Source organism: Meleagris gallopavo, chromosome 4 (genome assembly GCF_000146605.3).
Source record: "Meleagris gallopavo isolate NT-WF06-2002-E0010 breed Aviagen turkey brand Nicholas breeding stock chromosome 4, Turkey_5.1, whole genome shotgun sequence".
In the NCBI taxonomy this organism is placed as follows: Eukaryota; Metazoa; Chordata; class Aves; order Galliformes; family Phasianidae; genus Meleagris; species Meleagris gallopavo.
The window spans coordinates 49520422-49542224 of NC_015014.2; the positions used below are offsets into that span (position 1 = coordinate 49520422).

General features: G+C 38.4%; 1 protein-coding gene across 2 annotated transcripts in view; it reads right to left on the reverse strand.

The window, feature by feature from the left end:
* Positions 1-21803, reverse strand: part of C4H4orf19 (chromosome 4 C4orf19 homolog) — a 40850-nt gene extending 19047 nt beyond the window's left edge. The window contains exons 1-3 of one of the 2 annotated variants that reach the window (XM_019614905.2): positions 21666-21803; positions 21173-21243; positions 2115-2205 (exon numbers count right to left, since the gene is read on the reverse strand). In XM_019614905.2, the coding sequence (XP_019470450.1) occupies positions 2115-2151 (37 nt within the window). In that variant the 5' untranslated portion in view covers positions 2152-2205; positions 21173-21243; positions 21666-21803. Of the gene's footprint in view, positions 1-2114; positions 2206-21172; positions 21439-21665 lie in introns of those variants that run through there. The other variant, XM_010710304.3, reaches the window with a different exon arrangement.

Below are 21803 nucleotides of genomic sequence, written 5' to 3' on the forward strand. Positions count from 1 at the left end.
CATTTCTTGTAGGGAGGGAATATGGCCGTATATGTATGTGGATCTTCACGCACACAAACCTGTAATAAGTATTAACCATCACATCCAGGTTATACCTGTGAAACAGTCAGTGCATTTTGCTGGTGATTCCAGAACTTGTGCCTCATGCCTTCTTTCTTTCTTTCTTAGCATTTCTCTGCTTGGGTAGCTATAACTTGCTAGATTATATTGCAAGCTTTGATTCCAAAAGTGGTTTTGCACTACCAAGAAAAGCCTTGTAAGGCTTGTCTTGTAAAAGCAAATTCTCTAAAGCCTTTGAGATCCCATTCAGCATAACTCTCCCAGCATCTAAGCATTTGGTTGAATCTTGAATTCAGCATCCACAGGTAATGGGGCTGGAGGGGATTGTCAAGGCAACTTAATAGCCATTGCTGTATATTTTGTGTACACGTTCCTTACGATTATACAAATCAGTTTTGTGGTTGAACTCTGACAAGTTCTCATAAAATTTCACTGCTAGCTTTCAATTTTTAGAGTACCCTCAGCTGTACTGGTACTTAAACCATCTGTGTTAGAATACAAAGATGAGAAGACAACAATGCAGAGTGTTTGACCCACAGGTGATACTTAGAATGTTTTTTAAATTTCTGTTTTATTTATTTATTTTTTTAAAGCCTGACATATGACTGAAAACAAAATGCATTTTGCTGAATTCAGCAGCTTGTGATTTAGAACCAAAATGAGGTGGCCCTGAGATCCGGCGTGAGTCATTGCTAAGGAGAGCCTGGGATCCTTTGATTCATTGCCCTTCTGTGTTGCCCTACAGAAAGTCACTTCACTTGTCTTGTATGCTACCATTCCTCATCCTTCTCAGAGCTTAATGTTTCTGCAGCACTTTGGAGGTTTATAGCCCTATTCAATCTTATTATAGTGTTGCAAAGGGTTGAGAGTGTTTCTATGCATCTGTTAAGTTAATGGTGCTGTTAGTACTTTAAGTAGAGTAAGAATAAAGCTTAAGAAGAATGAATCATTGCGTGTTCCTGTCTTTAAGCAACTTTTTACTGGGATCTTCTTGTGTCTCTTTTTAACTTAATTATATTCTTATTTGATACAACTGCCATTATTCATTACAAAGAAGGTTTTTTCATTTAATTTTTGTTCTGATCTCTAGTTTTTCTTACAGCATAATTTTGACTAGATGTCCTTATTTGTTTTGTGTATGCCATGTCCTGAATGAAATTAAAATGAAAAACAGGATCTTGCCATATGTTGAAAGGCTGTTAACAAATGCAAAAGATGCATCCTGTACAATGCATTCTTGTCCATTCTGAATTGCTTCTGTCTCTTGAACAGATTCAAAAATAGTAGATTAGTTACAGGGTTTTCATTAATTTGTAATTGGGTTTCCTTTGTTTAAGTCTACTAGGAAACATGTTTCTAAAATTCCCTGGAAGTAAAAAGGAAAATGCTAAAAAGGAGAGCTGATACAAGTCATAGCTGTTGGTAAGTTGCAAGCTTACCCATTTCATCATGTCAAATGATAATTGATTTCATTGTGTGTGATGTATGTCTCTGGATTTTGATCCAAAGGTAAGAGTTTCTGCTTGTTTGTTTTAAGGAAAAGCAGTGAATTGCTGAAACTGTTTGCCTATAATATTAAAATAAGTGCTGAAATCTCAGCATCAAATGCTGGATGTTTAACAATAATATGTGCAGAAGCTGGATTTCAAGTGAATCAGTAGCTCATTTTCTCTGTGTCAGACAGGCTCAGACATAAACCAATTTGTGTTTATACTTAAAAATATTTTCTTTTTGTTGTACTTGGTGCTTTCTTCTCTTTTACTTGGTGATAGCTTGGAAAGTTGTTCTTATTCCTGCAAATTATACTCAGGCATCTTAACTAAATACTCCTTTTACCATCAGCTTTGCTTAGCAATATCCTTTTTGGGATATTCTTGGAAACTTGTCTAGTGTGCACAACAGTGTTCATAAATCAAGGATTGTCACCACATCCTGCTTTTTTATGTTGTTTAATACTTTTCATGTTACTGTTCTTGAGACAGAAGCATGAAGTCTTCCATATTCCTTCCCACCAATGCATTGTAAGTGACCCAAGACTCTGGAACATGGCTTACCATATTGGTGCAGATTGTTCAAATGAGTGAATAGCATCTATGTAGTTGTCATAGATCCAAACAGCAAGAAGTTCTCACGTTCCAGAATAACCTGGAATTTAAACAAAATCATTAGGATTTGAGTACTTGCATTGTAAATGCTTCTATTTGCATTTTCAATTTCATTTACTTCCAGATATCCTGTCTGGAAGCCATGATGTCAAAATCTAAGTACAATACCCCATACCTATTTCGGCATGGCCCCTGGGTGAGCTTGAGTGTATTCTCATTGCTGAATGCAAACTTTTAGGCACTGTGACCAGATGTTTCCAGATTTACCTTCTAGTTCTGTTGTTGAATCCTTCTTGGTTTTTTTTTTTATTTTGTGGTTTTATTTTCTTAATTTTTTTTAAAGTTGCATTTGTAAATTGTGGATGGCTGCTTCTGAGATCTGCCTACTTTCCTACTCCATTAGCAGCTCCCAGCTAGAGGTTTTCAAGCAAGTGCACAGCTCCTTTGCTGTGTAATGTGCGAAGCTGGCCAGTACTTTTGGAAGAGCCTCCCTTGCACAATAGATCAAAGAAGACTAATGTATGCTTTTGCTCAAAAAAGCCATATGGGATTTAACTTTTCCATCCTGAAAGCCTTAACTTAGTCTTCCAAGCTGATCTGGAGATCAACTGATTATACATTTCTCTTCTTTCCTTTGTGGGTTGGAACTATTAGAACTCAGTGCTGTCCCCAGCACTTTCAGGAAAAAAAAATAATCAGCTGTCTACAGTGGTTTTAATATATGTTGTAAGATTTGCATTCCCCTCACATTTTCCTTTTATACTCTAATGACTTAGGCCCTGCCCAACGCATGCTTTTGTGGTCTTGTTCAAATACTTTCTCTGCTGCAAACTGTGCAGTCCAATAGCATTTTTGGGATCTTTTTAATCAGTTCTACTCTTCATCTCAATTCAAATTTAGTAGAACAAACCTCTGATTTACATGCATTCTTTTTGTTTCTGCCCATGTGTTCTGCTATAATTATTTACATACAGTTGTATTAATGTGTTTTTTTTTCCTAAGGAAAGCTGAAATGGATTTTGTATCAGGGATACTGTATAAAATATGAGCCCACATTTTGTTGATGATAAAACTGGCTGATCTTGCTATGCATATAATCAAAACCTTTAATAGTCTATTGCAGGGTAATGAAGGGGAGAAATTTTGTGAAATCAAAGATGAATTTGAAAATTCTGAATTGATTCTGAGCATTCACAGAAATCAGAAATAATCTCTCAATTGTGAAACTGTACACTTCTCTCCTAGGCTCTATAGGGATGAAGAAAAGTAAAACAGTAGTTCTTGGCTTACTGGGGGAATTGAGGAGGGAAAGAAATGAATAGTCAGTTTTCTTTATGAAAAGCACTTAAAAAGTAAAATCAGATTGAGGTTAGTTATTCTTCCAATCTTTTTTGAATTCAGAGAGATCTTCAAGGCTTTTTATATCTTTATGCAAACACTGTTTCTTGAATTCTTTCATTATGCTTCTTGTAAATACAACGTTACTGAAAACATGAAGTGTGTAAACAAGCAAGACACCATGCATCAGTAGCATTTAAATAAACACTGTTTAATAATTCTTTGAGATTTAATAGTGCTCCTTGATTTGTGGGGAGCCTGAGTAGTAATGGAAAAGTTATGTCTTGATCCATAGCTGAAAACAGGTTGTAGTCATCCAGAGGAGTGCTGTGATGTCACCATTTCCTGGGTGCATGGGCTGAACTTCCACTTGCCAGCTGTATGAATTGAATTTTGCTCATTTTGTCATAAATTGAAGAGGTCATAAAATGCTGGTGTTTTTTTTAATTGGGAGCAGCAATATATTCAAACCCACACGGAGATTTCTGGAGAATTATCATCTTTTTATTAGCTGAGGCGACTTAGGATGTTGCTGTCTCTTAATTGACCTTGTAGTCGTTGTCACGTGCCCACTGGTGTCTGGATACAAGTTTTTAGCCGTAGCTATCTTTTAGTGAAGACATTTAGATCACTGGTGAAAAAAGGGATTTTTATGTTCTATTTGTTCCACTAATTTTGAAGTTCATGCCAGCTACTGTCAATTTCTTCCAGGCAAGTAATGATTATGAGCTGTTTTACCAGGCTTTCTGCTACCCAAATCATGAATTGCAACAAAATAAATTGAATTTGTTTTATGAAATGTTGTACAGGCTCATAAAATACTTGGTTGGAAAGGGGTCCAGAGTTCATTTGGCCCAACCTTCTACTCAATAGAAGTCAATAGAGGTTGCTTGCTGCAAGATTGTGCAGTGCTTAGTTTGAACTCATTAATGCAGGGAAAGCTTTGATCTTTATTGGCAGTGTCTGCAACAGCAACATATGCTGGGCAGGTGATAGTGTCAATACACTCTATGTTTATTGTAGTTCTTTATTAGCAAAAATGTCGCAGACATCTAGGGTGAATGTTCAGCATCCGAAAACTTCTACTTCTGTAACAGTTTCTTATTCTTAGGCTGGGTATCAAATGTGTTTTGATTGCCTACCTCCAGATTTCAACCCATAATGTTAGCAATTTGCATCTTGTTTAAAGAACCTGGAAGAAAAAATGAACGTACCGGTGTCTTGTTGGATATTGGTATTTGTATGTATTGTACATGCTGTGGCAATATTCTTCTTCTAGAAGATTCTAACCTATTTATTCTATTGATGGCAATTTATCTGGGTCTGTTGTTAACGAGATCATTTTTTCCATTGTTACAATAGATTACACTGTTTCTCAGATACTGTGTTTTTTCTCGTTAACATTTTTATTCTCGAGAGGAGAAAAGTAATGAATAGGCAAGCAAAACTACATGAGTGAGACCTTTCAGAGCTTCATCCGACAAGCTGATTGGGAACAGAGATGTTCAGGTACCCAATTCCTGCAAACAGTATTCAGCCAGCACTGAGAAACCATGACAACCTGACAGACAGTGCTCTGTATGGAGCATCTTCCTTTGTCTTTCTTTGTAGAAGCTGAGGACATTCAGTTTCTCATTTGATCATTTGACCTGCCTAGATGCTTAAAAATTAATTAGGGGTGGTGAGAGCTAAACCAGCTCCTGGTTCCTGCAGCTGTCAGTGCCCATAAATCAGCTCTGTTTTTCCTTTTGAAACAGGACAAGAGCGTGAATTTAATTAATGGGTTTGACTTGATCTGGAAATAAACAGTAGAGAAATAGCCCTCTCCACACCTTTCACAGATGCTGTAAACACAGAAATGTTATTGTGTATTTACTCATGAGTATTTTCCAGCATCATTGTTCTAGATACAGTTGAATGCCTTAGGCAGGTGGCAAGTCAGTGACTGCAGCAAATCCTTGTTCTTTGGACACTCAGCTCAGAGCTGCAAAGGAGCAGCAGTCCCCATCTTAGTTCCACCTGAGTTCTGCTCAACAAAAGCAATAACTGCTACTGTAGGGGAAAGCACAAAGAGTGCATTTTGTCCATTTTGAATGGTTGGAAATTTAAATATAATATTTAAAGCAATGAAATAGATTTATCCTGCCACTTTGCTAAACAAACAGAAAAGCTTTAGTCGTCCTTGCAATGGATCATCAGGAATATCCAACTGTGTTGTTTGTTTGTTTTTACTTTTATTATGTGTGAAGAGACACAGAAACTGTCAAGCTTGATCAGACTCAGGCTCAGACCTGTCTTGAGCATCAGATCCCTTAGAAGTGCCTGTCAGGGATCTGCTATTGTACAACATTTACATCCATCCAACATGGCTTTTGTCTCTTGAGTTAGAAAAATTAGAGTCTTCTAAAACTTTTAACTTTTTAAAACTTATGTCTGGTTTCATATTATTCAGAGTTGTAGCATTATAAGGCATTGTTTTTCATGGAAACCTTACTGTATTCTTTCCTCAGCAATAAATTGCCTGGTCTAGTTATGCCAGAAGAATAATTTTATTTGCTCTATTTTGAATTAGTCCCCTTTTTGATCTGATCAAATGTTCCCTGGTATTTGTATTATATAACTCTAAATTATATAAAGGGATTATGTATTATCCCTTTAGTCTACAGTGAAGTGTATGTTTTCATTGCCTCTGTCTAGGCACGGAGAGATTTTTGGACAATGTATACAGCTTTTATTTATTTTTTTTTAAGAAGAAATAGTTATTCAGAGCATTATTTGAACTCTTCTATATGGATTGGTATTTTGGGTAGTGTGGAAGTTTCTGAGGGGCTGAGTTAATCTCCTGGCAAATAAATTTGGAAAACAATGGTGGTTTATTCAAATACTGAACAATAAACCCAAAAACAGTGAAAAATGGTTGAATGCTGCCCTTTTTTCCCCTGTGTTGACTATAGGTGTGAGAGTGGCCTGTAAGCTGCAGGAGCAGAATGCCATGCACTCTGCTGTGATTACCCGAACCCTGTATGGTTGTCCTAGCACTATCAGTTCAAGTTGTTTTTTCTTTCTTTCTTTCTTTTTCAGTTAAATTGACAAGGCTTGTCTGAGATTCAAGAATTGGGTCTCTAAGTTTCAGAATAATGTTACTAGACCTGTGATGAATGTATTTATGAATATTTATCTGGAACTTAGGATTCAGAGTGTGTTGAGTAGAATCTGCTGCACAACATAATGAAGCAAATCCTCAACCTCTCTTCCTTTCTCTGACATTCTCATACTTTGAAAAGATCCACAGTCCTTGGCTTTTAAACACTCTTGTCAAAACAAGAACATTCATAACAAGTTCCAGTCAAAAAATGCAACTTCACTGCTCCATTCAAACACACGACTGTACTGGGCAGACACCAAGTAATTGCTTTCCCAAGTAATGCTGGGAAAAGTTCACAAAGAATGTTGAACACCAGGCAATTTGGATGCAATGACTTTGTTATAAGAGTGCATTTTTTCATCTAACTGTAGAATAAATATTTTATCTTTCTCATCTATATATAACAGCTCTAACCAAAAGACATGAACTATTTCTTAAGTTAATGTTAGTGCTATACCTGGCAGCAACACAACTATTGTGTAAAATTGTCAGCCCAATTCCTTCAGCACAACTGTTTGTAAAGGCTATGTTGCATGCTCTGGGATATTACACAGGGATGACTGATGAAGTAAATCATCTTCTCTGCTGTTGGCCTCATCTCATTATTGGATAAGGCTGTTTTCAGAGTAGGGAAAGGTGGAAAATGTTGTGTTTCTTGTATTTCTTTTTAACGAAGTTCACTGCAGGTATTAATTGAACTGAAACTTACGGCAGCTTAACAAGCTGCCTGTTCTGCCATGGATCTGCAGCTCCTCTCTGCAGATTTGTCATGGATCTTTTTCTGGCTTTTACTTCTGTTCTCAGATTGTTACAACAATCTGTGGGTTTTACTGGTGGGCAAGAAGGGTAGGTAGGTACACTGTGAGTGTTTCGCTTCTCTCACTGCCTTCTTCATTATAATTGTCCAGTGCCACTGATGTGGCATGCTCTGTTGGATGCAAATATGCCCATGTGATTAGCTAGTCTCAACAGCTTTTATTTGGGTTGCAGCTATCTCTCTTAAAACCTGGCTTTTTGTAAGCAGTGTTCCCAGACACCCAGTCATCTCCCAGTCTATTTTCAGGCAGTGATGATGAAGCAGCATCTAATTTAGCTACAGAAATTACAAAGGTTTCTGAAATGACAGTGTACTGTCATAGGCTCTGCAAAGAGCAATGGGGAGCCTCTAGTAGAAATGGAATTTCCCTCTATTCACATTTTTCAGGACATGGAAATGGATGCCATTAAATCCTGGGCTATAATTTAGACAGTGAGAAGATTGCAAACTGACTCTATAAGTAGAAAAATCCCTTAAGTAAACACATGATATCTATAATCCTGTCAGTTAGAAGATTAGAGATTCAGTCAGAAACTAACTTATATAAATGGCTTAGTAATAAAGATTGTACTAATAAAGGTAAGGAACATACTGTGCTGAAGGCTAAGAAAATTGAGAAACCTTGAGGAATGGTGTTTCCTGTATAAGCGGATGTCATAGCAAAATATTCTGAGCTACACGTGACTCTTCTAGTGCAGTATCTGAGATAACTGTCACTGTGTAGATCTGTGGTTGAAAGCAACCCAATGTGGCCAGCAATCATTCATACATTTGGGTAATATGCAGCCTTTAAGGCCCAAACTTCAGTGTGTAACTTGTTTGCTGCAGCTCCCAGTTGTGTCATTATCACACGGATGTAGCTGAGGGATGACTCGATGTGCAGTAGAGGCTCTTCAGCTGACATTTTAAATATTGTTATTAAACACAGGCTCGGGTGCACACTTTTCTGATCACTTTTGTTATGTGTTTATTTATATTCCTTATTCCTGTGGTGACTGTGTGGAAAGCGCTTCATGACCAAAATTAGTTTTTCTCATTTTTTTTAAGCACACACTCCTCCAGATAGAAAGACAAACTGTCCCCAAGGGCCAGAAAGGGCCATTGCCAAAGCAGTTGACGGCTCTGCCCTCTTTTCCTGCTTTCTGTGTAGGCAGAATGCTGCATAAAACAGACCAGGACAAGCCTGCTGGAAAGTTGCTCTCCTGGGTGAGAAATCTAGGTGGTCTTGATAAAACCTAATGTGCACATAACAGTTTAAAAGGCAGATAAAATGCTGTTGAAGGTAACTTCAGGTCCATTTGCAAATTCTATCATTAATTATAGCAATATTTTCATCCTCCAGCCAAATAAAAGCCCAGAGGGTCCACCAGCAGTGAATTCTCCAAGCAAAGCAGGAAATAAGAAGGATGAAGATTCTAAAAACATTTCCCTAGTGTGGTCTCCCTTTCAAAGTGGGTAGCAAAGGTGTTTTTCAAACTGCTGCAATTCAATTAGGCTGACCTAATTTTACTTCTACTCTGCTACAGAATTCCAGTGATACCATTTAACTTTCTTAAGGTCACATTGTGGCCCTGTTGAGACTTGCATTACAGTGGCATTGACTGTGGGAGCTTAAATACAGAAACTGCTGCTTGAATGGGTATCTTGTGTGCATCTTCCTCTGAGTGAAGAAAACTAAACTTTTTTTTTTTTTTTTTTTTGGTTTTGGGCAGATGAAACTCTTCAAAGGAAAATAAATGCTGTTGTAGCCCAGAGAGAAATTGCTACTGGCTATGATTTATGAAATTTATGTTTGTTTTTAATTAGAAGAAGCGGAGGCTACGGGTCCATTCTTCTATATTTTATATCACCTATATTACCGTTGTGCTGAGTGCTCAGTGACTTATAAAATGGCACGAAGTCTCACTAAACGCCTATCGCTTAGTTGTGTGTATCACATCCCACAGTTTGCAGAATTGCTTATGTGTTTAAAGCAGTTCTGTCTTGAAATAGAAATCCTTACTGGGCATTTTTTCAGCAGCATCTGTTTTCCTTATTTATCTTAATTAGAAGCTGCTTTAAAATTCATTGACGACATCAACATTTGGATAAGATCATGGAATAATGGATCAGGGTTCCAAGTGAAATGCATAATACTTTTTGAATCACAAAATTATCTTTTCTTGCAACCTATTTCTTATCTATTTAAGACTGAAGCTTTGTTTGCCCACAGAAATGGCACTGTTGTAAAGCAAGAGTGAATTAATCAGCATAAACCAGTTTAAATCAGCACATCATTCTTATGTAGAAAATTTCTTCAGCTGAACTCTGCCAGCACATCATCATGCTTTGGTTAGAGCTGTGGGTAGTATGCCTTCATCACTCTTGCCATGAGCTGCTCTTAGCAATGGGTTTGCTGAAGCAAGTTGGAAGGCTGTCTGGTCCCTTAATTTTTGTGCTCCTTGTTAGGCTGCCTGATTTTCAAACAGGAATTTCTGTGCTGGCAAGAAGAGATGGTGAAGTTCATGTCAGAATAACACCAGAATTAGTTTCTGCTAGGATGGAATGGAAAATCTGCATAAAAATGTGGCAAAGTGCTTTCCTAACCCTTCTGCTGTCTGATGAAGTTTCAGTCTACACAGCTCATTGTGAAGAGGTGAAAAAAAAGAGTCTGAAGAAATGTGATATTTTTGTCTATTAGAAAAAATAAGGACTTTTTTCACACTACGCTGTATGTGTTCTTACCTCTAGAAATCCTTTAAATGTGTCAGTCTATATTTTTTAAATTTTCTATATGACAAAGCTTTCTACAGCAAAAGTGACACATGAAGACTTGCACTGTAGCTTCCTGTCTCAGCTAAATTTCTGCAGTGCTGAACTGCTGCCATGAGACAGCCCTACTCTCACAAATTTCTTTCAGCTCTGCTGTATGTGTGAAAAAGGAAAATAAGTAAAAGTAAAATTTGCAGTGAATAAGAGTACCCACTGGGGGAAAAAAAAAAAACAGAAAAAAATAAGGCAACAGTTTTCTGTGGCTTACTCTGAGGTCATGAGAAGAATCTGTGAAGCAGAAGTCTCCACGCATGCTGAAACCATTGCACCATGGTAAGAAGCTGGCATGAGGGTGCCTGAGTTGTATCCCCCGGGTATGACCTCTGATGGCCACCAGCAGCTGCAGAAAGTTTTCCCTGAGATGTGAGAGGATGTAGAGGCAGCACTTCACTACTTCTCTCTTTCTTCCTCAAACAAAGAACTCTCCTTATTCAGGTGGCAATTAATAGTGAGAAAACAACAAGGGAATTTGCAAAACAATCTGCTGTTTAATTTGTAACACAGGCACTGTTTTGACATTGTCTTAAAACCAGAGAAGAGAGGGAGTGGAAACCCATCCATAATGATTGCCTCTGGGAAAGAGCAGGTTGTAGGTAGTGTTTTACAAGAGAAACAAAGCCTGGTTACTTCAAACTACTTTGAAAGATCCCTGATAATATATTTATATTTTTATTTTTTTGGTACTAGAAAGTTATACTGACATGAAAGGAATGTGGAAATTGGGAGACTCAGGCTTAGGGAAAATGTGCTTCCTTGGGCAAAGCCTAAGGAAACTTTCCTTCTCTAAAGAGAAGGAAACAGGTGGCAAGCATTAATACTGGAGTAATTAGCTGTTATAGGTTGGGTGGAACAATACTCAGTGAGAATGCCTTTGTGATTAAGAGATCTGACTAATATCTGGCAGCCTACATGAGGTCCTGCCTTGGGCTCCTGCACTCCCTGTTGCCCCCGCTGCAGTGTTTGGTTCTCCCAGAGGGAGACCTGCTGTTCAGCCACACGATTTGTAATGACCTTGCTGTGCTGGTTAGGCACCTCAGATAAATGGGTACACCTTATATGATAACCTCCTGAAGTTACCTTTTGCTTGAGATTTCAAGTACTCATGGTTAAGGGCCTCCTAAATCCGAAGAGATTAAAGCTCAGAGCTTTAACTTCTCAGAGTGGCATAATCTTTACTGTTAGAGAAGCTTGGGCTGGGTGTTTTTCTGTGCTGCCCCTAGAACTGGGTCCCCAAATCTGGGTCAAGTCTGGCCTCTAGACCTTTTTCTTTAACCTGTAAATATTTAAATAAGAACTATGGGTGACAGCTGAAGTAAAGTGGCCTTATCACTTACAGTGCCTGCAGATGCTGCTGTAACACAAACAAGGAAATACTGTAAAAAAAAATACACGTAGGCATCTCTCTTGTTGATGAGCTGATCTGCGAAGTACCTATAGCCTCTTTGTTAGGGGAAATCCTGTACGGCAATGGTGCAACTTGCTTCCTTGAACACTGTGGGCAGGGAGGAGCCCTAGCCCTAGGTTCAGTAAGAGTTGGGCATTTGTGCCCCGTGAATGACTTCTCAGAGATTGGCCTTTGGGCAGCTCACCTGACTGCTTTAGAGAAGGCCGTCCATGGAAAGTTTTGTGGCAATCAATTGCAATCTGTACTTCTGCAAAGAGACCTTCAGGCCTCCTGGAAAGCAAAAGAAATGTCTGGAGAAAGAAGAAAGTTCAAGCATACGTTTGTTAGCAGGCCTTTCATAAGGATTCATTGACTCAAGTGCTGCCTCTTGTATGTGTTGCTTTTTGTTGGAGTGAAAACACTGGCTTTTTTACTGGGAGGAAAAAGTATTGACTCAGTGAAGAAACTATTTTTTCAAATCAGGCTTTTCCAGGTCTTATGATGATCTTGCCTTTGTTTCCTACATGAGCGTGTTATTTTTCACATGATAGAAAAGTAGTGAAATGTCTCTCTGTGTGGGAAGATGGTATGGGAGAAGTGTGAAGGTAGTTCTGCAAACAGGCTTGTTTCACGTACCGCCCTAGAGAGATATTGCAGATTTTTGGAGACTGGGTTCCATGTGGCAGGTGGGAGGGGATTTCTGTGTTATTGATTAATTTCAAATTGTGTGGGATTTTCTTGGCATAAATGAATGAGGTCTTCAGCAATTTAAGTGTAATTTTCCTTCTGTCAAATGAACTGCAAGAGATACGTGATGAGGAAGAGTTGAGAACGGAGGACTCTTGAACATGCTGGGCTCGATGGAGTTAATCCTTCCATTTGTCAGGGAAATGCAGCCCAGCTTTCTCTGAGAGGTAGTATATTTACTCACCCAGTTTCTATTGCAAAGTTTCCAGCAACCTTATTCCAGAAACTCTGTATATCTTTTGGAGCACAAAGGGCTTTTTTATGATATCTTCAGATATTATGCTTCTTAACGGGGATACCATGGAGATGAAGAAAACCAAAGCAACCAAAATAAAGTACAAATCCTGCATGTTAATAATAGAGTCTCGCACAGACTGCAAAGCAGAAGGCTAAACCTAGAAAACAGGTGGCTCTTTATGGACTCAGTTGTTGAGTTTGGAATTTTGTGTGGGTTTTTAGGTGAGCTATTGAACTGCATTAACACTGCACTGCGCAGTGAGCCCTGTGGACAGAAGTCTATTGTGGGCTTTAGGAATGTGAGATACAGTAACAAGCCAGAAACAATCTGTTTTACTAAACAAAGAAATCTCAGTCTATGATTAATGTAGTTTCATGTCAGGAGTACAACATACAAATCTAGGCTCATTCATTGCATGATAGTGAACAATGCATGCCCTGTAGCAGGGGAGCATACCACTACTGGATTATTTGCACTAAACGAACTTTACAGAAGTTCCGTCTGGTTTACTTTATGCTAACAAATGCTCATTTAATACAGCTGTTACAGCAGTGCAAACTGCAGATTTGCAGTGAGCCGTGCTTCTGGGGCTCATCTCAGATACTGGCCTTATGAAATAATTTTTTGAAGATTTGTCTTTTTGCATTAAGCTGAAATGATACAGAATTTGGAAAATAGTTTCATAAGATTAGGAGAAACAGTGATTTGCAGACTCAAAATTGTGAGACAAAGGCAATTTAACAGGTTTGACAGCTTAACAGGGTAAGGCAGTTTAGCAGTTTTTGGGGAAGATATGAAACTGTAACTCCTTGAAAGCTATAGGTAAAAGCATTTTTGTTGGCTTCATTATTTGAAAGGAAATTAACTTAGATACAGAGAAACATGCCATTTTGTGTGGCTGGCAGACTGGAAAATCTTTTGGGAAAATCTCACAACAGTATCTTCAGACTGGAATGTAAACAGAAAGAGAAGACACTGAAACCTGTTTAAAAATAGCTTGAGCTTGCTAGAGTTACAACCTTGGTTTGTTACTGCTATCCTAAAGTGCATCCTATGCAGAGGAGTAGGTTTGACCCACAAAGCACGTGCTATAATTTTATTGCTCATCCAAAATGTATTTTTAATTGTCAAGTTTGAAAGAGATGACCATGAGTTAACAACTTAAGTCTTCTGTGCAAAATCAAGCTAATAGATCTGAGAATTGGAAGACTTTGCATAGGACACAGGGATAAGGCATATACAGAGGAATGGAGTGGAAGAATTAAAGCCTGGAGAATGCCTGATGCAAACAAGAAAGCGGCAAAAATTCTTTGCTCCTCTTAACAACAAAAACAAACAAAAAAGGGACTCAAACTCTCCTTATTTAAGTATTCTGTATGAAAATAGTGGTAAAATCGATTGTTTTAATTGTGATTTCTTATCCTTTCTGGTGTTTAATTGGATGTTTAATTAGCTAGTTTTTAATTGGTGTTTAATTAGCTGGATGAAGTCCAGCTAAGTAATAAGGCTGGACTGAAGAAGATTCTTTCCTCCATGAATTTAGTGTGCTGTAATTGCAGAGTTGGCTTGTTCAGTGGGCAGAAGGGTTGTGTTAAATACTGGCAGTCCACCATTCAGATGACTGCCAGTACTAGAATGTAGGAGTACCAGATGTTTAGATGTTTAGAATGTGGTATTTTAGTGAATGGTAAGGTTGTGAAGTTATTTTGCAGCTTGTAAGTCAAACTGCTTAGAGCCATTCAGATATAGGAATGTTTAAGAAGTATCAAATATATAGACAGAAAGTAGAAATTATTCTAAAAGAATGTAAACCATATAAATTATTTCTTTTTTTTCATCAGGATACATTTATATCAGCCATGGGCTCAAAGATATTCATGTATCCAATGTATATCTTCTCCTTTTTTGTTTTGTTTTGTTTTGTTTGTTTGTTTGTTTTTTCCCAGTTTCTTTCCTTGGGCTGCTCACATGGAACTGCTCCTACATACAAGGATTAATTTTTCACCTTATTGTTCCTCAGCATTTCACTTCACATAAAGAACAATCAGCAGAGAGCAGAAGAGCAGAGGATTATTTGGGCCATAGTTACAAATCACTGTGAAAATGGATAACAAAACTTCTAAAATAGGGAGATACAGAAAACACTACAACTACTTGAAGTTGTAATCTCCAGGAAAAGCCTCTGATACAATACCTTAATAAAGACCCCTCCATGGAATGCATCTTTTTTTCTTACATGAGTTCCTTTTGACTCAAAGGGTTTTGCTTTTCTTTTAAATACAACACTTAGATTAACGTGTATAGCACAGAGAGCTCTTTAGAAAGCCAGTGAATTTTTCCATTTAGTTATTTTCAACCAATTTCCTTAGCAGGCATTAAATGATGATGCATGGCTAAGGGAATGATCAGGCACAGTGGTTTTGTGAATAAGAGTTTTATGTTGTAATTATTTCTCAGCACAAGGCAGGTCCAAAGTGCTGACCATTGTATTAAAAAGACACTAATGAGACAAAGATATAAAAAAAAAAAGTGAATGAAATACAGATGAATTTCTGCTGTATTATTGAATGGATTATCCTGATTGCATTCACTACCTGTTTCAATCTGAAGTTGAACAATACTTGGAAGCTATAGAAAAGTATTAATTCCACTGAAAGACTTTGTATTTCCTGGAATTGGGTCAGTAAAATAATTTTTCCATTTTTAATTTTTTTCTTCCTTTTTTATATAATTTTGGGCAGAATGGGTTGAATTCACCAACATTATCAGTATAGATTGCGTAGTTAAGACTGACTTGTTGGACTGCATTTGCAGCTGAATGCTTAATGCTAACAGTACACTGACATTTCCAGCAAGACTCCTTATTCCAGAGAGTTTATCTGAGGCTAAGTACAGTGTGTCTCAGGTAGCTCCGTCATAAAGCAAATGTCTTCTGCCTGTATGTAATAACTTATTTACCAGCCGATCTGACATATTTCCTCATGACAAGAGATTTATTGTCAGTGTGCTTGGATTTAAAGGGTTAGTCTCTGGAGACAGATTTGGCTCTTAGAGAATTCAGGAGACTTGTTTTCAAATTCTGCCTCATGTACAGAGCACAGGGCTGATTTACCTCCTTGCTTCCCAAACCTGGTCTTTGTCACTAGCAAGATGTAGATATCAGCACGTGTACTGAACTAAAAAGGCTCAGTCCAGCCATCAGGAAAGCTGGCAGAGAAATGAAAAAGAACTAATGGTTCAGACTGATTAATATTGGTGATGGTATTGGCATGAAAGCAGCCAGTTTTCCTTTCCCTAGCTCACACTCTTTGTCTGCTGTTTTCTTAAGTGGTCTTCGAGCTTTTTGATCATCTGTGCATTAGCAAATCTGTTTGCTTCTATGTGAGTGGATGGAAATGTTTTTATGGCAGGTAATGAATTGGATAATTGCCCTAAGCATTAGTTTTTAATGTATATCTGTAAATACGGACTAGCCTTTAGCAATCTGAGCATATTCATCCAATGCAATGGAAAACATTCGCAAGTGATTTTAATTTAAAAAGAGATGTTAAGGACGGAAATGGGACATTGTACATGGTTGTAACTTCTCAGGCCCCTGGAGGCCTTCAGTTTAGGGGTGATCACTGTTGCTTCTGTTTCGTTTACATTGCAAATGAAATCTTACGGTATTTTTCTTCATTATGTTGTCTGGCAGTTGAATGTGTATCTTTGCTGCACAGATGTGGCCCGTTCAGTGGAGACGTGCATGCATTTAGATAACAGAAGTACAGGACTGATATCAAGCCCTGCAACATCTGCTAAATTCACACGGGGAAAGGGAATATGAAAACAAATACACAAAGGACACAGCTACTAAAATATTGTTTTTTCCATGCCACACCCAAGCCAAAAATAGAGACTGAAAGGACCTTAACAAAGCTTTATTCAGGTTTCTGAAAGCAGAAAGTTTTTTTCCATTGATCTCTAAGTGAACAGGGCTGCCAGCTTGCTTCAAAAATCTGATACTGCCAAAGCCTTATGCTTGTTTTACTGCAAGTAGATCAGAAGAATACTTTTACTTTGAGCAGATCAGAAGAGTAGCTCCTCAGAAAAAAAAACAGTTTTAAAATCATCTAGACAAGATCGCTGTCAGGCTTGAATGCTTTAAGAAATGTAAGAGCTGCTTAACACTTTCTAGGGGAGAAAAGTCTGTGGGTCCTGTGGAGCAGTACAGATTTGCTGGTTGGCCCTGGGGTGGCTGCAGCCTGGACCTGGAAGGTGCAGGACGAGGAGGAGGGGAGGAAAGCGTTAGGCTGCTGCGTCAGGGCATGGGCCCCTTGTTCTGTGTCCTGCACTGTTGCACAAGGTTCAAGTGCTGAGTAATGCTGGGCACTCCCAAATCTAATAAAAGTGTTGCAAGTAGCTGTGGGATGAAGGGGGAAGTGAGAGCCGTAAATACAACCACGGCAATAAATTTAACCATTGCAATAAATCCTGGGGGAGGATAGATTTTCAGAGAAGGAAGGGACATACTGCCTGGCAAATCCCTGAATCTGTGGGAACATGGTTCCATATAGCTCATTTGGGACACTCCTTCTGCTCCTGCCTTAAAGCAGCCCCCAGAGACTCCACATCAGAGTAGATTTGTGGCAGCACCAGCACAGCCTACAGCAGGCCATGTATTCTGCTCCTGGCTTGTGCATGAGGATTTGGTACTATTCCCACTGGTGTCAGTATGGAAAGGTCCCAGAGGGGGCTCCAGGTTGAAAGATTTTTCGGTCACTCGGAGTACATTTCCTCTCTCACATGGGATACTTTCCTCATCTCTTGCACGAAGGCAGACTGTCTGCTATAGCAAGGCATTCGCTTTGTTCACGTAAAATCCAAAAATGAACTGCTTTTTAATAACAATGCTCAGCTTTCTTTCATAGCTGGGGAATGACTTAAAATGGACCCAGGCCCATTTGGTAACGTCAAAAAAAAAAGTAAGCCTCAAGGAGATGGCTTGTTCCTTGCTTTCCCAAATGGAAAAATAACTTATGTGAATTAATAATAGACTATTTGACCACAAATATTTTTCTAACCAGAAAGCATCTGTGGCTTTGCTGCCAACATCTGTGGTTAAAGTGAAGAATTGGAAGTTAAATAAACTTTTGTAGAAACTGCAGACAAAAACGTCACACAAAAAAGAAACCTTAAGTCTTTTTTTTCCCCGCTTCCTGCTGTAACTGATTAAATGTTTAGTTTCCATACTATGTACTCAGCTCTTAATAAAATTTTAATGTTTCTCCATATGCCCAAGCAAAAGTGACTTAGAGGGAAGGTCAAGGAAAAATTGCTGTTTTTTTCCCCCCTTTCCAGTAATGCCCTTTGACCTTTCTTCCAAAACTTATTTTGTCCATTTGATATCAAACTTTCAGTAAGAAAATCATCATTGCTTTTTGTACCTATTTTCCATAGCAATATATCCAGTTTGGTGGAATCTGTGCTCTGTAGCTTTGCAAAACCCAACCTGTCCATGCATCATTGCTTATGCTTTTTTGGTGGAAGAATCAGGCACAATCTGTTGTCAGGTGGCAGATGAACAGGTTTCAGAAGAGGAATTTTAAGTTCCAAGCAAATATTTATTATGATGACATCTCATCACCTTTCAGTGGGTTGCGTGTCCCCACCAAGTCACTTGTGAAACGATGGTTGTATGAGATGTTGACAAGGCTGAGATTGTGTTTAACTAGATACTGTGCAAATACAGAAAAAGGTCTCCCCTTCCTGCAAAATGTGAATGAAGGCTTTCCTGAGGTGGTAGAACGGCATGGAGCCACAGCAGAACCTGGTCTCCTGTGCAGGTCCTGCTTGCCCTGAGCTGTCCTGCTGGTTGGGCACCAGGCACCCTGTCCCATGCCCAACCACTTCCCCTCTCCTGCCTGTCTTTCTTGTTCTGCACAAGGCCACCACACAGAGACCATACAGACCATCCCTATCGCTTGCCAGGTCTCCTTCACTGTGATATTTTATGTGTCTCAGATCCTGTACATTGTTTTCTACTCAGTGGGGAGGAAAGGATACACTCTTGCCTGTATGAGGCACCTTGGTTTGAAGCAAATACTTGCTTAAGTGTTTCCTAGAGATGTGATAAAAACAACCATGTGGTTAATGAAGAGCCTTAGCACTCAAAAATGTTTCCTTTGCATGGTGATCACTTTCTACCTGACTTTCCAAGGAAGCCACAGCTGCATTCACTTGCAGCTTTTGCTCAGTCTTCCCACCTACCTAGAGCTGTAATAAAATCATCAGATTGATGATTTTCAGTATAAGCCTTAAATCTGATACAAGTTTCCTGAGATTTACAAGCATTTTGGAAGAGCTGGGTTAATTTTTGATCAATATTTTGCTTAGCTCTGGTTTTGGGGCTAAAAGAAAACAATTCCAAACTCGTGGAAGCAGTTTCGTTTTTATGTTTCCTTGTTTTTTCCTAAAGATAGAAGAGAAAAATTCTCTCTCGGATTTGCATGGATCTTGGTTTCTAAGAATCTCTTTCCTTGTGTATAAGAAGGAAGTCTTTGATTTTTGTGTCCTTCCTGTGAACGAAACTACATTTGATTCTATGTTGAAGTGACAGAGCAAGCTAATAGGTTGGGTTATATCATTAGAAAATAAAGGTAATAATCAAAACAGTGTAAATTACTGATTTACACTGTAACGATTGTAAAATTTTTGGTATAATGGACATCTGAACTGCTAGAGTTCTTGGAGTAAACTCTTCTATATGCCTCTCTTTGGAAGTGAGCTACTTCTCACCCTCATTCAGTATCTGTTTGCTCAGAGTGACTTTAGCATTTCTTGTGTCTTCCACTCTACAAAGACATTTTGTGTAGTCAATGTTCAACAAATTTGCCTGTGTAGCTCCTAAGTGCTGGCTTTCATGACCCACCCAATTTGTACAAACATTTGTTAAAAGAGTCTAGCCTTGGCAGGCTGCTTCCCACATGTCAGGTGAGTGCAACACTCACCTTAGGAGAAAGCTTGTGTAACAGAATGGCTGTGTATTTGAGATCTGGTGTGTTTACCTCATGTTTAAATTTTGCTTTCCAAATAAGCTCCTTATCTACAAGAGTTACTGAATATATGTATATATGTAAATAATTTAAATCCAGAGGTCAGTTATAGTAAATTTAGAACAGTTGTTTTAAAGCATCGTCATTTCTTTCTACGTCCCCACCTGCACAGTGAGCTCCTCTGCTGGGAGGTGGGAAGTACCCATAGCTGGTAAAAGACTTGTTGGCGTCTGAGGCTGGACCCAAAACAGGCTTAGATGGCCACCCTGGAACTGAGCGACTGTTTTTTAAGCACTAGTGATAAACTTGTTGGAGCTCCAACTTCCTTGGATTTATTTTAAGTATTGGTAATGATAAAACAAAGAAAGTTGAGAGCTTATCTATCTGTAGCAAGGTGATGTAGGTATTGCTATTCTCCACTTCTTTTTGGTATACACAAGCATTATGTGGGAAGAGGAAAAAGAGAGAGGTTTTTCTAGAATAAAATGAAGAAAACGTACATTGCTTGCAATTACCACCCTGCTATCGTAGGAGTAAAATTATAAACACCACTTACTCCTTTTATGCAGCGAGAATCCCTAGGAGGTAGATATCTAAAGGTGCACTGAGATCTTTGAGTAAATATAGGTTTTGTAGCTTTACAACTATAGGTAAATGGCAGGTTTTGTAGTCTATGACTAAATTCCTATAAAGGGATAAAAATGATGGGTATGTACGGCCCCATGTGAAGTTTAGGGAAAAATTGTGATGAGAGGAAGATCACTGTGAATGAAGTGCTAATGCTGTGTCCTGGACAAATCCTTCAGAAAAAAACTAAAAAAATGAACTGCAATATTGCCAGCAATTGTCAGTGAAGCTTTATCACTAAATGGATATGCTTTCATACAATTTAAATTCTCAATTAACTGACTGCCTGTCCTTCTACTTCCCCTTTTTTTTATTATTTTTTTTTCTCCTTTTATTGAACACTGAAATACTCTCCCCATCTGCCTTTCATTTGCTTTTGTAAGATTTTTTTTTTTCCTTTTAAATGCACCAAATTGCATGAAGGGAAATCAGAAATCATGAAAGTTCAGCGAGAAAGCCACATCCATTAAAATACACTTTCATCAGAGTGAAACAGTGTGCAATTCATGGTATAAGTAAAGTCAGAAGAGCTCTAAATCAGACATCAGACGCATTAAACTCCCCTTTTACCTTACATACTCTAACACAACAGTTTCAGTAGCTAAGAAATCTTTAAATATGTTAGTTTTTCTACAGTTACATTTCATTTAAGAACACTGTTTCATTTGGATTTCTGCTGAGCCAACCGAGCATATAAGCAAAACTGATTTTACAAAAGGTGAAACAGGTGAGATCTGATATTTTCCAGATAAAAGTGTTAGATTATTTTGAGAGCTAAAAAAAAGAAATAGAGTGCACAACATGCTCTATAAACAGTTTCTCTTCAAAGCAGTGTTGAAAGTTAAAGGAACAAGAACTTCTCCTACCTGTAGCTTTTGTCCTGATCAGGAAGTGTTGCTTTTTTCTGATTATAATCTTCCATGGCTTAGCTCGGCTCCTGCATTTGAATGTTAAATATGTAAGAATGCCTTGTTTAGCTTGGGAGTTTGCATGACCTCTTAATGAGACACTGTAGTTAGTGTCATTGGGTATTAAGTTGTCATGTGACTGCAGATGAAAATAAAATCCTTTAAAGTTTGCATTTAATACTTCCTAGAATCTGTAACCCTTTACCTGCAAGCTGGATAAAAACCTGACAGACCTCACTGCTTTCTAACCGGAGTTAGAAAAAGATGGGAGGGAGAACACATGCTGAATAGTTCTCCGCTGGGACACATGTTCACCACAACCACAACAAAGCCCAAGTCTGTCAGTGTATTAACACTGTCATTTGCATATTCTTCAAATTAAATCTTCTCATGCCACAAGCGGTGCTGAAGAGCTCTGGTAAATTTTTCCTCTGTTGCATCGGAGTATTACCTAGCACAGAAATTGAGTCCCCACTGTTCCAGGTGATGCTCTGTAGAGGAACTCTGCTTTAAGGTAGGTGTTTGCAGGCACCCCCTAATATTTACCAATGAAAGTTGCTGACTTCCCTGTGATCACTTTGCTTTGGGC